Raw genomic sequence first — 17,629 nt, forward strand, 5'->3', positions numbered from 1 at the left:
TCAGGACGAACCTGTGCGTCGGCAGGGACGAGTGGGCCGAGGCCATCCAGATGGTGGCCGAGTCGCTGGCCAAGCAGGAGGAGGAGGGCATCCTGTGCAGCCCCACCTCGCAGATCGAGAACGTCAACGAGGAGGAGATGGACACCTCCATCAGCCACTACAAACGGAAGGTGGGCGGCGCCGCCGCACGGCGAGGAAGGGGCGGGACGGTCGGACCTTCTCCGACGTTCTTATGTTCTCCTCCAGACAATGAACGACTTCGACTATCTGAAGCTGCTGGGTAAAGGGACCTTCGGGAAGGTCATCCTGGTGCGGGAGAAGGCCAGCGGGACCTACTACGCCATGAAGATCCTGAAGAAGGAGGTCATCATCGCCAAGGTGGGCGTCTTTTCTCCGCCTCCTCGCCGCCGCCACCTCAGGATCTAACCTCTCGGCTTCTTCTCCAACCTCCCAGGATGAAGTCGCTCACACGCTCACAGAAAGCCGGGTATTGAAAAACACCCGGCACCCGTTCCTGACGGTGAGTACCTTCAGGATGGACGCCGTCCTGACGGGAGCGGCTTCTGACCTCCTTCTTCTCCTTGCAGTCCCTGAAGTACTCCTTCCAGACCAAGGACCGGCTGTGCTTCGTCATGGAGTACGTCAACGGCGGCGAGGTGAGACGGCGTTTTCCGAAAGGAACGGAATCGGCAGGACCTTCTCCTGGAACGTTGCAGTTCTTTGGAGCACCTGGTTCCAGACCTCCGAGGAGGTGCTACAGGAGAGGAACCCCTGGTTCTCCCTGATTCCCTTCCTCAGTCCGTCCTCTGGAGGGTATCCAGAGCTTGTGGAGGCTTCTCCACTCCACCCAGAGTGACGCCATCTTCTCTCCACAGCTGTTCTTCCACTTGTCCTGAGAACGGAAGTTGTCCGAGGGCCGCACCCGCTTCTTGAGGGCTTCTCCCATGCTTCTGGAGGGTCACTGGTGCTTCTGGAGGATTGTCTCGTGCCTCTGGAGGGTAGTCCCATGCTTGTAGAGGGTTGTACCATGCTTCTGGAGGATCTCCTGTGCTTCTGGAGGATCTGCCATGCTTCTGGAGGGTCTCCTTTGCTTGTGGAGGGTCACCCCCACGCTTCCAGAGGGCTTCTACGATTCTGGAGGGTTGTCCCGTGCTTCTGGAGGATCTCCTGTGCTTCTGGACAACCGCGCTTCTGGAGGGTAGTCCCATACTTCTGGAGGATCTCCTGTGCTTCTGGACGGTTGTCCCTTGCTTCTGGAAGGTTCTCCTGTCCTTCCAAGGGGTTCTCTCTGGTGCTTCTGGAGGGTCTCCTGTGCTTGTGGAGGGTCTCTGGTGCTTCAAGAGGGATGCCAGAGCTTCTGGACGGTTGTGCCATGCTTCTGGAGGGTCTTCTTTGCTTCTGGAGGGTTCTCCTGTCCTTCCAGGGGCTTCTCCTATGCTTCTGGAGGGTTGTCCCGTGCTTTTGGAGGGTTCTCCTGTCCTTCCAGGGGGGTTCTCTGGTGCTTCTGGAGGGTCTCCTTTGCTTGTGGAGGGTGGTCCCATGCTTGTGGAGGGTTGTACCATGCTTCTGGAGGATTTCCTGTGCTTCTGGAGGATCTACCATGCTCCTGGAGGGTCTCTTTTGCTTCTAGAGGGTTCTTCTGTCCTTCTAGGGGCTTCTTCTATGCTTCTGGAGGGTTCCCCTGTCCTTCCAGGGGGTTCTCTCTGGAGGGCCTCCTATGCTTCTGGAGGGTTGTACCATGCCTGTGGAAGGTCTCCTATGCTTGTGAAGGCTTCTCCAGTGCTTGTGGAGGGTTCTCCGCTCCACCCAGAGTGACGCCATCTTCTCTCCACAGCTGTTCTTCCACTTGTCCAGAGAACGGGTGTTCTCCGAGGACCGCACCCGCTTCTACGGCGCCGAGATCGTCTCCGCCCTGGACTACTTACACTCCGCCAAGATCGTCTACCGGGATCTGAAGGTACGTCCCTTCTCCGTTTGACCCCCGACCTCCTTCCGTGGACCTCCTGCCTCACCCCGGTTCCTCCTCTTGCTCCGCCAGCTGGAGAACCTCATGTTGGACAAAGACGGACACATCAAGATCACGGACTTCGGCCTCTGTAAAGAAGGAATCACTGACACCGCCACCATGAAGACCTTCTGTGGGACCCCGGAGTACCTGGCTCCCGAGGTCAGTCCTCGCAGCCTGATCTTCAGGAGCAGGAGATCAGAAAACCATCTTTGGTCTGTTGTCCTCAACGCGTGTAATTCCCACTTTGGCCACCGGGGGCAGCAGAGAGCGCGCCCTTGATTTATTCCATTATATTACCGCGTCGTGATTGGGCGAGCATGGCGAGGGGGCGGAGCCTCCTCCGCCGGTATCCTCTGCATCCTCCATGATCTCCTCAAGATCTGGAAGAACGTCCGCACTGATAAAAGATGGGAGTTTGGTGCATCTGATGGCCAGGAAGTGTGTGTGTGTGTGTGTGTGTGTGTGTGTGTGTGTTCAAGCCAGTCCTGGAAGAAACACTGAAAAAGGCCCAGTAAATGAGAAGGACAGAACATTTGAAATGACAAAGAAATTACATTAAAAATGAATTTCAATGCAAATTCATGGAAAAATTACAAAATAAAATATGGGACAAAAATTGCAATTTTTTGCAAATTATGAACAAAAATCATGCTGATGAAATTATAGCTTATTGTCTTACATATTATTATTATTATAATGGGAACTAATTGGAGAAACAGCTTAATGAAATGAAATTATCAATAAGACCTTGTTGCCTTGAGAAATGTGTGTGTGTGTGTGTGTGTGTGTGTGTGTGTGTGTGTTCAACCCAGTCCTGGAAGAAAACACTGAAAAAGGCCTAGAAAATGAGAGGGACAGAACCTTTTTAAATTCCAAAAAAATGAGATTAAAAAATAATTTCAAAGCAAATTCGTGGAAAATTTTTCAAAATAAAATATGGGGAAAAAATGCAATTTTTTTGCAAATCATGAAAAAAAATCATGCTGATAAAATTACAGCTTATTGTCCGACGTACTATTATTATTATTATTATTAACGTATTGGGAACTAATTGGAGAAACAGCTTAATGAAATTCAATAATCAATAAGACCTTGTTGCCTTGGAAAAAAATTACTTTCAATGCAAATTCATGGAAAAATTAGATGACAAATAAGATGTTTTTTTGCAAATGATGAATGAAAAAGCATGCTAAAAATCATTATAAAAGATAACTTACATATACATACTTAGGTTTTTTATTATCATAAAAATTATTATTAGTAGATTGGGAAATAATTGGGAAATAGTTTAATGAAATTATCAACTAGACCTTGTCGCCATGGAAACGTGGAGCTTGTGTGTGTGTGTGTGTTCACATCGGTGAAGAGTATAAATGGATTTAAAATGAATGAATACATTACGAAAAAAATGAAATTACCAAAAAAAAAAGGTCATTGGCAAAATGATGGATTATTATTATTTTTATGATGACATATCATGACCTCATGTGAGAAATAGGTTAGTGATGATCAATAAGGCCGCGTCGCCATGGAAACGAGATGATGAGAAAGTGAATGAATGAGTGTGTGTGTGTGTGTGTGTGTGTGTGTGTGTGTGTGTGTGTGTGTGTGTGTGTGTGTGACACCTCTGCAAAACCCGTCCAAAAAGGGACTCGATCGCAGAACGTAGCCTCTTGGATGACGCGTCTGTGTGTGTGTGTGTGTGTGTGTGTGTGTGTGTAGGTGCTGGAGGACAATGACTACGGCCGTGCGGTGGACTGGTGGGGTCTGGGCGTGGTCACCTACGAGATGATGTGCGGCCGCCTGCCGTTCTACAACCAGGACCACGAGAAGCTGTTCGAGCTCATCCTGATGGAGGAGATCAAGTTCCCGCGGACGCTTTCTGCAGACGCCAAGTCGCTGCTGTCCGGCCTGCTCATCAAGGACCCCAACAAACGGTACACACACACACACACACACACACACACACACACACACACACATATATGCATACCCGCGCGCACACACACACACACACACACCCGCCAGCCACGCGCCACGCCGCACTCATTCACCTGGAGTTATTTTCAGATCAGTCAGGTGGATATTCTTGTTCCTCCGGCGGAGCGAAAGACGTCTGATGTTCTGACATCAACCTCACTCTCATCTTCTTCCTCTTCTTCTTCCACTTCTTCTTCTTCTTCCTCTTCTTCTTCTTCCTCCTTCTCTTCTTCTTCTTCTTCCACTCTCTCCTTCTCTTCTTCTTCCATCATCTTCCTCTTCTTCTTGTTCCGACTCTTCTTCCACTTCTTTCTGTTCTTCTTCTTCTTCCTCCTGTTACTCCTCTTCTTCATCCTCTTCTTCCACTTCCTCCTTCTCTCTCTTCTTTCTCATTGTCCTCATCCTTTTCCTCTTCTTCCTCCTATTCTTTCACTTCCTCCTCTTTCTATTCATCCTCTTCTTTCTCCCCATCCTTATCCTTTTCCTCCTCTTCTTTGTCCTCTTCTTCTTTCTGTTCCTCTTCTTCTTCTTCTCCTGTTACTCTTCGTCTTCCTCTATCATCTTCCCCTTCCTCCTTCTATTTCCCTTCTTCTTCCTCCTCTTCCTTTTCTTCCTCATCCTTTTTTTCCTCTTCTTCTTCCTCCTCTTCTTCCAATTCCTCTTCCTCCTTCTCTTCATCTTCTTCTTCCTCCTGTTCCTCCTCCTCCTCCTCTTCTTCATCCTCCTCTTCTTCCACTTACTCCTTCACTTCTTCCTCCTCTTCTTCCACTCCCTCTTCTTCATCCTCGTCTTCCTCTTCTTCTTCCACCTCCTCCTCTTATTCCTACACTTCCTCCTTCTCTTTCTCTTCTTCCTCTTCTTTCTCCTCGTCCTCATCCTTTTCCTCCTCTTTTTCTTCATCCTCTTCTTCTTCTTCTTCCTCCTTTTACTCCTCTTCTTCCTCTATCATCTTCCACTTCCTCATCCTTTTCTTCCACTTTCTCCTTCTCTTCTTCCTCTTCTTCTTCCCATTCCTGCTCCTCTTCCTCTTCTTCTTCTTCATCCTCTTCTTTCTCTTCTTCCTCCGTCATCTTCCACTTCCTCCTTCTCCTTCTCCTCTTCTTCTTCCTCTTCTTCCAGGCTCGGCGGCGGGCCGGACGACGCCAAGGAGATCATGCGACACAGTTACTTCGGCACCGTCGACTGGCAGGACGTCTACGACAAGAAGGTGAGGGGCGGGGCTTACCGCAACCTTTGACCTCCGACCCCCCGACGTGTCCCATGATTGGTCCTCCCGTCATTTAATACCTCGCGTCCTCCTCGGGGTGCAGTGACCACCTCCGACCACTAGGGGGCAGCACCGAGCCGTCGATATTCACATAATCGATAAAACATAACCGATCGAAGCCGTTCCCGGGATCACGTGTGATATAATATCATTATTTTAAATATATATATATATATTTGAATGTTCACCTGTTGCCGTGGCGACCCTCTCCCCCACAGCTGGTGCCGCCCTTCCAGCCGCAGGTCACCTCGGAGACGGACACGCGCTACTTCGACGAGGAGTTCACGGCGCAGACCATCACCATCACGCCGCCCGAGAAATGTGAGCTCACACACACACACACACACACACACACACACACACATAGGACGACAGTCGGAAAACCCACGTTGCTGCTGTGCTTGCAGACGACGAGGACGGGATGGACGCCGCCGACAACGAACGAAGGCCCCACTTCCCGCAGTTTTCCTACTCGGCCAGCGGGCGGGAGTGACGCCCCGCCTTCCCTTCCTCCTCGTCCTCCTCCTCCTCGTCCTCCTCCTCGTCCTCCCTGCTGCCGCCGCCACCGCCGCCGCCGCTGCCGCTGCCGACCACCTTCGTCCCCATTCGTGGCCATTCTGAGGAAAACACGTAGCCATTTTAGGAAGAAGAAGAAGAAGAAGAAGAAGAAGAAGAAGAAGCAGCAGCCGCCGCCTCCCCTCCTTCTCCCGCCGACGGAGAACAGTCTTTTTAGGGACTTTAAAAGGTTTTTGCACACAGTGGGACGGAGCCGCCGTTCTCCCACGATAAAACACGTCTCCAGCGCCGTTTCACTGCAGAGGCAACGTTTCTGTCCGTTATTTATTTGTCAGTATCCCCTCCCCAAAACCCCAACCCTTCCCTGTTCCTTCTTTCCTGCCTCCCCCTCTTCCCTCCATCTTTCCCTCTGTTTCTGCCCCAGAAGACTTTAGGGAACAAACAAAAAAAAAAAAAAAAAACACACAAAAACGAAAAAAAAAGAAAAGAAGAACAAAAAAAAAAAACAAACTGTTGCCTTACGTGTGCAGATGTTTCCGAGCCACGGCGTGGGTGTGTTTGTTTTGTCCGCGGGGGCGTGGCAGGGGGGCGGCGTCGGAAGCCGGCGGCCATTTTTGTTTTTGTTTTTGTTTTTTTTTTGTTGTTGTTTTGGTTTTTTTTTTTTTTGCCGTCGGCAGTGAGCGCGAGGCAAAAAAAGAAAAAAAAGTTGTCATACAGTCGCCATGGCGACACACCCCCTCCTGCCCTTCCTCACAAGAAAGAAGAAGAATCACCCCCTTCATCAGTGTTACTTTTTAAAATTTTTTTTTTTAAAAAAAAAACTTCTTTTCGAAGAAACACTAAAACTGCCAGAAACTGCACAGATCACTCAGGCTCCTCCTCTTCCTCTTCGCCGTGGACAGACGCCCGCTTTGGGGAGGGAGGACGGGTCACACACACACACACACACACACACACACAAACACACACACAGTTTCCTGTTTCTTACTTGGACAGACGAAGCAGACCGGTGGCGCCCCCTAGTGGCGAGGAGGTGCCGGTGCAGCTGCTCTCACGAGAAGATCTCCGATGGGATCAGAAGGAAACAGGAAGTTCTTTCAAAATAAAATGCAAGCCAGAAACGGGGAAATACATGATTTCACCTGCACACACACACACAGTGCTCAGTGAAGCATGGGGGGGTACCCGGGGCGAACCATGTGACGTTTCCACGGAGACAGGCGGAGAACGTCAGGAGGAAGGAACCATTCCATGGGACGGGCCGCCGCCTGTCGCAGTCCTTCACTTCCTGTTTTGTTTTCAGGTGGAAGAGGAAGTCGCCCTTGTGATGTAAATATGCAACTTGCCTAGTTTGGCCTCTGGAGAAGAAGGGGGAAAAAAAAAAGGCCAATTGAAAGGAACTTTTACACTCGCAGGATGTTTCCATGGAGACAGGAGTCGCCCCAGAAGGGACTAGAAGAAGAGGAGATGAACCCTGGTCCTCCTCCGGCGGTCCGTTCCCGGATCGGAACGCCGAGGGTCGACGACCACGATGAAGACCGAGCTCTTTCCTTGCGTCCGTCCGTCCGTCCGTCGGTTTCCCGCCGGACTCGCCGGCTGTTTGTTCCCTGAGCCGGCGTCCCGGCAGGAGGCGGTCCACACACGTCGCTGTGGTAATATTTATTTTCAACTCCATTAAAAAGAAAGACGATTCAGGGCTTCTGGTCTGTTGACTCTTCTTCTGCCCGCCGGACGTCCTCTGCGTCCAGACTCATCTTCTCTTGTCAGCTTTTGTTTAGCATCCCAACTCTTCATCTGTGTCCCGACTCTTCTGTAATCATCACTCTTCTTGTTTTGTCCCAAGTCTTCTTTCCCCTCCTAACCCTTCTTCTGCCATCCTGACTCTTCCTCTTCCATCCTTTCTATTCTATTCTCTTCCTCGGTCAGGAAATTAATAAAAATAAAATTACTTTTACAACCAGACCACTTTTATTTGGACAATTTCTCTGAAATGCGGAGCAGACAAATCTAAAGGCGACCAGATTCAGCCCGCAGATCAGCTCAGCCCATTGACCCCGCCCCCTGACCCCCAAGACTCCGCCTCCTGACCCCCCAGACTTTGTCAACTGACTCTGCCACCCAAGGCCCCGCCCCTCTGCCCCCAAGACTCCGCCCCTCTGCCCCCAAGGCTCCGCCCCTCTGCCCCCAAGGCTCCGCCCCTCTGCCCCCAAGGCTCCGCCCCTCTGCCCCCCAAGGCTCCGCCCCCCAAGACTCCGCCTCCTGACCCCCCAGACTTTGTCAACTGACTCTGCCACCCAAGGCCCCGCCCCTCTGCCCCCAAGGCTCCGCCCCTCTGCCCCCCAAGGCTCCGCCCCTCTGCCCCCCAAGGCTCCGCCCCTCTGCCCCCCAAGGCTCCGCCCCTCTGCCCCCCAAGGCTCCACCCCTCTGCCCCCCAAGATTCCGCCTCCTGACCCCCAAGACTCCGCGTCCTGAAGATGATCGCAGACGGAGAGGTTGGGGTTCTTGGATGTTGTCCTGGGCCATCGCCGTGGGCAACCAGGCGGCGTTCACTCTGGGATGGCGGGAGGCCAGTCCACGTCCACGGACTAGAGCGAGAGAGAGGATGTCATCACCTAATAATCACCTAATAATAACCACATCAATCGGTTGTAAAATTTTTCTGAAAGCGCAGTTCCTCCTCCTCGTCACCTCCACGTCCAGCTCCAGGATGTCGGCGTCCATCTGCAGCAGCCCGCAGAGGCTGGGTCTGGTGCGGCCGAAGTCGCCGTGCACGAACTCCTTGACATATCTGACGCCCGGCGTTCAGGAGCGACGAGCGAGCGAGAAGAAGCAGGGCGGTGGCGGCGGCGGCGGAAGGATACGTCCCAGCTTGCGTCCTCAGGCCCAGACGGAAGTGGTGCGGGTCCAGGAGGCGGGCGTGCATGCTGTGCACCATCCTGCGGCGGACGGCGAGCGCCCGGCGGTGCAGGACCCTCAGCGGGGTCTTCTGCTCCAGAACCAGGTCCTGGAGGAGGACAAAGAACCCCCGCGTCAGGTGTTTGTCATCTCCGAACAAGCGCGGAGACGCCGTCGGACCTTGATGTCGTCGATGAAGGCGATGTCCTCCCGCCGGACGGCTCTCTGCGTCCACACCAGCGCCGAGTAGGACTTGGTCTTCTCCTCCTCGCCCTCCTTCATGCGGCCCATGGCTTCCCTGCGGGGCGGCAGCTCGCCATGAAAACTCCTCCGCTCGTCCACCCGCTCGCCATCTTCATCCTCACCTGGAGACGATCTGGAGGTCCCTCACCCTGATCTTGTCCGACGAGGAGTTGACGGTCTGCGGACGGAGAGACGTTTGAGAAGACGGAGGGGTGGAGTTTGTGGACGAATCTGAGGAGGAGCAGGACCTCCTGCAGCTTCTTCATGTCCTCGCGGCTCAGCCGGCTCCTCCGCGGGTTCACCAGCTCCATGGCGAACGGACGACCTGAGAGAAAACAGGGGTGAAAGGTTGTTCGGGGAAGGGGGCGGAGCTTCTTTGCCCGCCGGCCAAGCTAACGAGCTACATGCTAATCTTTACATTCCGACGTCTTCACGATCGGCTGCTTACATTAGCCAATCAAATACGCTGAGAAATTCTTATGGATAATTAGTGACAGAATGAATTAAGAAAACAAATAAATGAATCTTTCTTCACAGATTCATTTCAACTGATACATTAATGATGGCTTATGAGTCAATTAGCATCACTAAAATGGAGGAAAATTAATTAACGTATAATTTAATCGAAATTAATTAATCAAAACAATGAATTCAAATTTACAAGGCACTTAAAATAAACTTGAATTAAACAAAGTTACTAGAAATAATGGAAATTAAATCAATGAAAGCTAATTCAATTGAAATAAGGACAATTAATAAATTAATTAACTATTAATTAATTTAGCATCCCAACTAAATTAACTATTTGATTAATTAGTTATCAATGAATCAGGACATTGATGCAATATGCTTTTTTTTTCCCAATTCTCCTTGCACTCTAAATGTGACCTATGTCAAAATCTGGTTATCTAACTACATGTTTCCAATCGACGATTAAATATTGACTAATCGTCGATTAATTTGTACCATTTCCCAGGGTCCGCACGTCCACGTCCTCTCGGCCCGACGAAGAGAAGTTAAACCCTGCGGGTGAAAGACGAGAGACGCTCAGGAAGTCGCTTCGGGTCGGACGGGCGACGCCGCTTTCGGACTGACCGTCGGCCCTGAAGGCGAGGAGGACGGGCGCGGCGATCAGCTCCTCCACCGACGACTCCATCCGCCGCTCGCCGTCGATCACCCACGGCGTCTGCGGGAGGCTGCGGCAGAACTTGTTGTACCTGCCTGGGTACGGGCGGCGTGCACGCGTCAGCACGGCGACGACACAAAGCGGCGTGAGAGCGCGGCGGCGGCGGCGGCGGCGAACCTGCGATGAAGACGGACGTGTGGAGACACTGGACGTCCTGAGGGGTGCAGCTGGAGGACGGCGGCGGCGGCGGGCTGGGATAGTGCCTGAAAAGGACGACACACTCATAACCAGGGAGTTCTTAAAGTTGTTGTTAAAAGTGAATTCATCTACAATGACATGTAAATAACGCCGCTTTTGATTGGCTGTTACATGTTTATCACGGGGAGGGGGCTCACTTCAGGAATTTGGTGTCGCTTATCTTCTCAAGAGCTTTGACCACGGCCATCCTGGTGAACACGGACTGTAACACACACACACACACACACACACACACACACACACACAAATATATATCTATTGCCATGTATGTTCTTCATGTGTATGTTCCATGTTTTCTGTCGTCAACTTGTAAAGCGTCTTTGTGTACCTTGAAAAGCGCTATACAAATCGTACGTATTATTATTATTATTATTATGTGTTTCATGTAGCGCCATTGATTTAAAAGCTGTGTGTGTGTGTGTGTGTGTGTGTGTGTGTGTGTGTGTGTGTGTGTGTCACCTGCTTGTTCTTGGTGGGTTTGAAGCAGTCGGGACATGCCGCCCCCCTGTGGGAGACAAACATTTTGTCACCACCATGGTTGTTTGTTTTGTTTTTTTTCCTCGTTGCCATGGTTACGAGTGCATTTGTCTGAGCGATGGTTTCTGGGGACCCACAGGAAGTGGCAGTCGGCGTCCGTCTCCGGGTGGGTGAACTCCACACCGACCTCCATCTCGCTCTGGAAAGAGGCAGAAGAAACAGGTCAGGTGTGGGGTGGCGTGGGGGGCGGAGCAAATCCCACTGGTCATTAGAGGCGGGGCTTAACTAGATGCATCCGCTGTCAATCATACAGACAACCAACTATTTGGGCTCATGGAGGAGGGTCCTTCATCTATTACTAACGGGGTGTCTCCTACCTTGGTTACCACGGCAATGCCCCCAAGCTCCTTGGAAACCAAGCCCTGCATGATCCACTTGAAGGCCTCCTTAATCTGGACGACGTCGTCGTTTGTGAGGACGGAGCTCTTCTCCCTGTGTGTGTGTGTGTGTGTGTGTGTGGTAGACAAGTCCAAGTCAGGTGACCTGACACCCTGTGGTGTCATCAGGAACTGCGATTGAAACTAAACACCTTTACCTGATGTCTGTCTTCACATGGAGCCAACAGGAGTGCTGGAGGAAGAGATAGGTGTGTGTACATCAGCCTGGGGTGACCCCTTTATGACACACACACACACACACACACGTGCGTGCGCACGCACTCACCTCTCGGACACACAGCTGAGCCGGCAGGGACACGGAGAGCACAAGCGTGTCGAACTCGTACTTTTCTGCCTTCACGGCCTCGGCGATCTGAGGGACACAGGCGGAGGAGCGGCCATGACAGGGCGCCCATGCAGTCGGATGTCCGGAATCGGGTCGAGGAAATGGGGAAATGGGGAAAACCCACCTTTACAGCACGAGAGGCGTCGGAGAGGCGCTGCAGGATCCCCAGACAGAGCACACACACACCTTCTTCATCTCCTCCTCCCGCTGGTGCTGGGTCCGCCGATGCATCCAGCACCATCTTGGCTTTCTTGCTCGGTGGGTCTTCGGGAGCTGCGTCGCTCGATTTGCTGTTTTCCCCCTCGGACTCCACTGCCGCCGGCTCTCCGATGAACGCTCGAAGCTCCCTCATCGTGTCCTGCAGAGCGGGAAAGTCGCTCAGGATTTGGGGGGGACGGAAGAAGCCGTTTTACTTAGCGGACGTGTCCCGGGTGTGGTCTTCACCTGCGGGGGTTGTCGGTAGGCGGCGTGAACGCTGACGCAGCAGAACCTGAGGACGCACCGGGCGCAACAGCCGGCCGACAGCAGCTTCCGCACAATGGGCTTGTCTTTCTCCTTCAGCGGCAACATGGCTGCTGGAGAGGCTTGAATCCACAATTCAATATTCAGTGTTTAAAGGTCAGCTTTGCCTTGGGAAACAAATAACCGAATCATGTAGCCTCCTCTGCACAAAACGAAGAGGTGTGAATGTGTACCATTTCCTCCAGAAGAGAAGAGCAGCTAACTGACTCTGCTGTATTATATTAATCATCGAAAATGTTCAATAATCCTACAACATGAGAAAATGCACACTGTTTTCATCCGTGAAGGGGATGCAGGGGTCTGGTTAGGTTTCTGCAGCTTGTTGAGATGAAAGGATGATTTCATTCTGAGCATTTATCTGGACCTCAAGATGAAGACAGTTAAATCTAATAGTTATATATCGTGCAGAAATAGAAAATTAAAACATGTCGAGCTGTCTGTTTACATCAGACGCCCCATCAGGACAGACAGGTCCACATGCTAGTTAGCTCATTAGCTAGTTCGCTAGCACTAGCTATTTACGTGGTGTAACAAAAACGTGCAAAAGGACATATCTAGTCACAAAAACAGAATAAAAATAAAATAAACAAACCCGATAGCGAGACGTGAGACAGCGGGTGGGATGAAGAGGTTTGAAAATAATTTTAGAAGTTGGTTCACATCATCGTCCCGAAGTGCTCCTGCGCAGAGTCACCGCTAGCAGACAGAAATAATCGAGCCCAGATCGACAAGGCTTTAAACTTTCATTCTAACCTGTTTCTTTTGGACAAAACATAATTTATTTTTCCTTTATTTTAAATAATCAAAGTAAATGTTGTCAAAATTGGCAATAAAGATATTTAAATAGATAATAAAAAAAAAACAAAAAACGTAATTTCGACGATCGGATAGTACTTCCTGGTTACGTCATCTTCCTGCGCCCTTCTTCTCCGCTCCAGCCGGCGGCTCTAGAAGCTTCTGAACCGGGTCGGTCTGAAAAACGCCAATCCGAGTCCATCCGAAGCCAAACCTGCGCCATCCGAACCCGGGACCCGTCCGTCCCGCTCCCGATAGTCCTCCCGACCTTTCCGGTCCGGTCCTAGCCTGCCATGCCCGAAACGATGGCGGTACCGAGAGTCTCCCCGGGAGGCAAGCACAAAGGAGGGGCGTACGTGGACCGCGACAAGCCGGCCCAGATCCGGTTCAGTAACATCTCAGCCGCGAAGGGTAAGTTCGGATTATTTAACTTTGTGGTTCGATTGAGGTGCCGCCGCTCGGTCCGGTCCGACCCGGTTCGGTTCCATCCCCCCGGGCACGGCACGGCAGGGCACCGTTACTCACGCCCTCCCGTCAAAACCCCATTCATTTTATCTCCAAATTGATACGAACTCCTAATTTAAGCTCGCATTTCCGTGGGATCTGGAATCTGACGTTGTTTATTAATCCCGCTCGACCCGGCGGTTAAATCGGCGTGCGGGATTAATCCCTCCAACCTCGATTTTCACCCGAAAATTCAAGTTTGTCTTCATTGTTTCTGCAGCGTGTGACTGCAGGAAGCAGCTTGACAACCATCTTGGCAGAAGCGCGATGACTCAGCTTGTCAGCTGATGGTGCCTTGTCGATTAAATTGATTCTAACGTCTTTAAATTGATCCTCAGTGGAAGAAAATGAGCAGGTTGCGGTTAAAAGTCTTCTTGATAGGGTGCTGATGTTGGTTTCTCCCCCCCCCCAGCCGTCGCCGACGCCATCAGAACAAGCCTGGGGCCCAAAGGCATGGACAAGATGGTCAGTGCCCCATTTTCCTAAAAGCGACACCCTCTTTTGTTGGATTTCTCTCTAAAACTCGTGTTCACTCCAGATCCAGGATGAGAAAGGCGACGTGACCATCACCAACGACGGCGCCACCATCCTGAAGCAGATGCAGGTCCTGCACCCCGCCGCCAAGATGGTACGTTCCACCGTGGGAGGGTCGCAGATTGTGCCGTGGAGGTGTTGTGCGCTCCGCCGAGCTAACGTCCATCTCCCGTCGTGTGTTCCAGCTGGTGGAGCTCTCCAAAGCCCAGGACATCGAGGCCGGCGACGGCACGACGTCCGTGGTGGTGATCGCCGGGGCGCTGCTGGACGCCTGCTCCAAACTGCTCCAGAAAGGTGAGACCCCGCGGGAAACCCGAACCCGACGAGCCGGCGGCCCGCGGACGTCTCACCCCGTTCTCCCCACCTTCAGGAATCCATCCCACCACCATCTCGGAGTCCTTCCAGAAGGCGGTGGACAAAGGCGTGGAGGTGCTGACGGCCATGAGCCGGCCGGTGCAGCTGAGCGACCGGGAGACGCTGCTCAACAGCGCCACCACCTCGCTGTGCTCCAAGGTGGTGTCGCAGTACTCCAGCCTGCTGGCGCCCATGAGCGTGGACGCCGTCATGCGCGTCATCGACCCGGCCACCGCCACCGGCGTGGACCTGCAGGATATCAAAGTGATCAAGAAGCTCGGGTGAGACGCGAAACCCCGACGGCGCTGGAGTATGTTAGCCGGCTAGCTGACGTTAGCGCGCGTCTGTCCACAGCGGCACCATCGACGACTGCGAGCTGGTGGACGGGCTGGTTCTGACCCAGAAGGTGGCCAACACCGGCGTGACCCGCGTGGAGAAGGCCAAGATCGGCCTGATCCAGTTCTGCCTGTCCCCGCCCAAAACGGACGTGAGTGCGCGGAACATCCCGTCTCCTCCGTTCGCGCCGGCGGCGACCCCGGCTCACCGCGCGTCTCCCACCTGCAGATGGACAACCAGATCGTGGTGTCGGACTACACCCAGATGGACCGCGTGCTGCGGGAGGAGCGCGCCTACATCCTCAACCTGGTCAAGCAGATCAAGAAGGCCGGCTGCAACGTGCTGCTGATCCAGAAGTCCATCCTCAGGTGAGGGAACGGAGACGGTTGGTCCGCGGACGGCGTTTCCTCTCCGCTAACACGCTGTCGCCACAGGGACGCCCTGAGCGACCTCGCCCTGCACTTCCTCAACAAGATGAAGATCATGGTGGTGAAGGACATCGAACGCGAGGACATCGAGTTCATCTGCAAGGTGACGACCAGCAAGGGGGCTCCTGATGCTAACGCTAACAAGCTAAACCAAACACTCGGGTTGGCGTCGTTTTTTGTTGTGTTTTTTTTTTTGTTTTGTTTTTTTTGCTTAAACCGTCCGCCTCCGTCCCCCTGCAGACCATCGGCACCAAGCCCATCGCCCACATCGACCACTTCACCGCCGAGATGCTGGGCTCGGCGGAGCTGGCCGAGGAGGTCCACCTGGACGGGTCCGGCAAGCTGATCAAGGTGAGGAGGAAGACGAGGAGTCGGACGCGCCCTTCGGACTTCCTGCCCCGTCTGACGGCTTCCGCTTCCAGGTCACGGGCTGCTCCAGCCCCGGGAAGACGGTGAGCATCGTGGTGCGCGGCTCCAACAAGCTGGTGATCGAGGAGGCGGAGCGCTCCATCCACGACGCGCTGTGCGTCATCCGCTGCCTGGTGAAGAAGAGGTGGGTGGAGCACAGGTTCTCCAGAAGTCAATTATTTTCTCTTAAGAAGAAGAAAACATTTCGCGCCCCCGTCATTCACCGCCGCAACTATAAATAGTGTCATTTGTGTTTAAAGTTATTGTATATGCAGCTCTGCGTAAAATTGTATCCTTATAATCGTTAAATAATAACTTTTTTAGCCTATAACAGAAAAAGATCAAGTGCATAAAGTTTCCTGAAAATAAAAAAAAAATCTGTATTTAAACTATAAACATCCATTGACCTACTGAACCATTTCATACTGAAAAATAAAATAAATAAGAACAATTTAAATTGATCAGCAATATTAACTCAAGACAATATATGCATTGTATAAGATGAACTTCATAGGGGAAATTCCTTTGTCACAGCAGCATAACAGCTATAATGTCACAAAAAAGGAAATAAATAGGAGTATAAATATAAATAGAAAGGCAGAAGACATAGATGAAATTCCACGAATAGACAGAAAACAACAACAGGATCATCAGGGATGAAAATGCGTGACATCACTGAGGCTAAAAAATACACAACTAGAACTAAACAACAATATAAATAGAGTGACAAAAATAGATAGCAAATCAATAAATAGTTTAAAGCACTTTAACCTATAGAAATGAATAAATGTGCTTTTTTTTTATATATATATCAAGATGATAAAGTCAGGATTAATGGTTACAATAACATTTTGCAGAGCGCAGCTTTTCCTAGCGTGATGCTGCAACTCCCACCGTAGTCACAGTGAAGCCGAGCGCTACAAACACCTCGTCATATTTCCTCATCTTCGCTTTCGGGTGACTTTCCTTCTCATATTAAATGTTAAATATTTTTCCATGGTGTCTCTTGGGGGTTTGTTTGTTGCACTTCAAAAAAACAAAATACAGCTAATACTCTGCACAACTACCGTGCAAATTATTCTAGTACAGTAAAAATACATATGTTCACTCATGCCGCCCCACTGACATCACACCACACACACACACACACACAGGTGTGTGTCCTCTGACAAAGGCGCTCCTGACCGTCTCCTCCGGCAGTAGCGTAACGACCAGAGGAACAGCAGAGTGGAACGCTCCCCCACCGGGTGTGTTGTTTTTTTGCAACTCGCCAAGAGGGAGAGCGCTCCCACACACACACACACACACACACACACACACACACACACACACACACACACACACAGGTGGTTTTTTAACACACTCACCTGTCCTCCTCATGACTCCAGGGCTCTGATCGCCGGCGGCGGCGCTCCGGAGATAGAACTGGCGGTGCGCCTGGCCGAGTACTCGCGCACCCTGGGCGGTATGGAGGCGTACTGCGTGCGGGCGTACGCCGACGCCCTGGAGGTGATCCCCTCCACGCTGGCGGAGAACGCCGGCCTCAACCCCATCTGCACGGTGACGGAGCTGCGCAACAGGCACGCCCAGGGAGACAAGATGGCGGGCATCAATGTCCGCAAGGTACTGGAAATCGACGTGAGGTGCGGCCGGCGGCGGATCGCTTCAGCCTGTGTTCGCTGACGTGTGTCCCTTCGACAGGGCGGCATCTCCAACATCCTGGAGGAGCTGGTGGTGCAGCCGTTGCTGGTGTCCATCAGCGCCTTGACCCTCGCCACCGAGACGGTGCGCAGCATCCTGAAGATCGACGACGTGGTGAGATCTCCCGCCCTCGGGGCAAGGGGACGCAGCTGGGTTCAAACCGGAGGCTGACGTGTGCTTTTCCTCTGCAGGTGAACACCCGGTGAAGCGGCGAGGTCGTGTTGCGCCGGCGGCGAGCGACGGACGGAGCGACTACATCATGTTCTCCATGTCTGCTGTTGTTATGATGCATAACTTAATAAACAAGGCTCTTCTTTTTTTGTTGTCTACACTCCAGCAGTTGTCTTTGTCCTTCCTCAAGAGTTCTTTTTATATGAATTAGAAAAATTAAAGGTTGGAATCTGAAGAGAGTACTTAACGGCAAAATAAATAGAAAAAGTCTAAATATTGACATTAACGGAAGAAAAAAAAATCCGTCAAGTGCGGGTTTGTAC

The 17,629-nt window shown here is 51.8% G+C and overlaps 3 protein-coding genes across 3 annotated transcripts in view; 2 read left to right on the plus strand and 1 right to left on the minus strand.

The window, feature by feature from the left end:
- Positions 1–6,072, plus strand: part of akt3b (v-akt murine thymoma viral oncogene homolog 3b) — a 12,617-nt gene extending 6,545 nt beyond the window's left edge. The window contains exons 5-14 of the mRNA XM_086156511.1: positions 26–170; positions 247–378; positions 455–520; positions 588–656; positions 1,835–1,957; positions 2,039–2,167; positions 3,731–3,945; positions 5,108–5,195; positions 5,474–5,576; positions 5,663–6,072. Coding sequence (XP_086012637.1) covers positions 26–170; positions 247–378; positions 455–520; positions 588–656; positions 1,835–1,957; positions 2,039–2,167; positions 3,731–3,945; positions 5,108–5,195; positions 5,474–5,576; positions 5,663–5,748 — 1,156 coding nt within the window. The 3' untranslated portion in view covers positions 5,749–6,072. The remainder of the gene's footprint in view (positions 1–25; positions 171–246; positions 379–454; positions 521–587; positions 657–1,834; positions 1,958–2,038; positions 2,168–3,730; positions 3,946–5,107; positions 5,196–5,473; positions 5,577–5,662) is intronic.
- Positions 6,073–7,720: 1,648 nt separating this feature from the next.
- Positions 7,721–12,778, minus strand: pus10 (pseudouridine synthase 10). Its single transcript, XM_086156510.1, has 18 exons — positions 12,668–12,778; positions 11,998–12,137; positions 11,678–11,911; positions 11,494–11,580; positions 11,366–11,400; positions 11,148–11,262; positions 10,908–10,969; positions 10,753–10,798; positions 10,431–10,495; positions 10,213–10,298; positions 10,005–10,130; positions 9,876–9,932; positions 9,158–9,234; positions 9,032–9,087; positions 8,847–8,964; positions 8,633–8,775; positions 8,460–8,559; positions 7,721–8,356 (listed from the first exon to the last, which is right to left on the minus strand). The coding sequence occupies exons 2-18, from the start codon at positions 12,121–12,123 to the stop codon at positions 8,318–8,320; spliced, it is 1,572 nt and encodes a 523-aa protein (XP_086012636.1). The 5' UTR covers positions 12,124–12,137; positions 12,668–12,778; the 3' UTR covers positions 7,721–8,317.
- Positions 12,779–12,996: 218 nt separating this feature from the next.
- Positions 12,997–17,471, plus strand: cct4 (chaperonin containing TCP1, subunit 4 (delta)). The gene is made up of 13 exons (XM_086156513.1): positions 12,997–13,281; positions 13,787–13,839; positions 13,913–14,002; positions 14,094–14,202; positions 14,279–14,543; positions 14,617–14,749; positions 14,827–14,966; positions 15,033–15,129; positions 15,267–15,377; positions 15,449–15,579; positions 16,823–17,057; positions 17,136–17,249; positions 17,327–17,471. Exons 1-13 carry the CDS (start codon positions 13,164–13,166, stop codon positions 17,339–17,341), a joined length of 1,611 nt encoding a protein of 536 aa, XP_086012639.1. The 5' UTR covers positions 12,997–13,163; the 3' UTR covers positions 17,342–17,471.
- The last annotated feature ends 158 nt before the right edge of the window (positions 17,472–17,629 follow it).

The sequence above is a fragment of the Fistularia commersonii genome, chromosome 12 (genome assembly GCF_037954325.1).
Source record: "Fistularia commersonii isolate RoL2024-O1a breed Wild chromosome 12, RoL_Fcom_v1.0, whole genome shotgun sequence".
NCBI classification, from domain to species: Eukaryota; Metazoa; Chordata; class Actinopteri; order Syngnathiformes; family Fistulariidae; genus Fistularia; species Fistularia commersonii.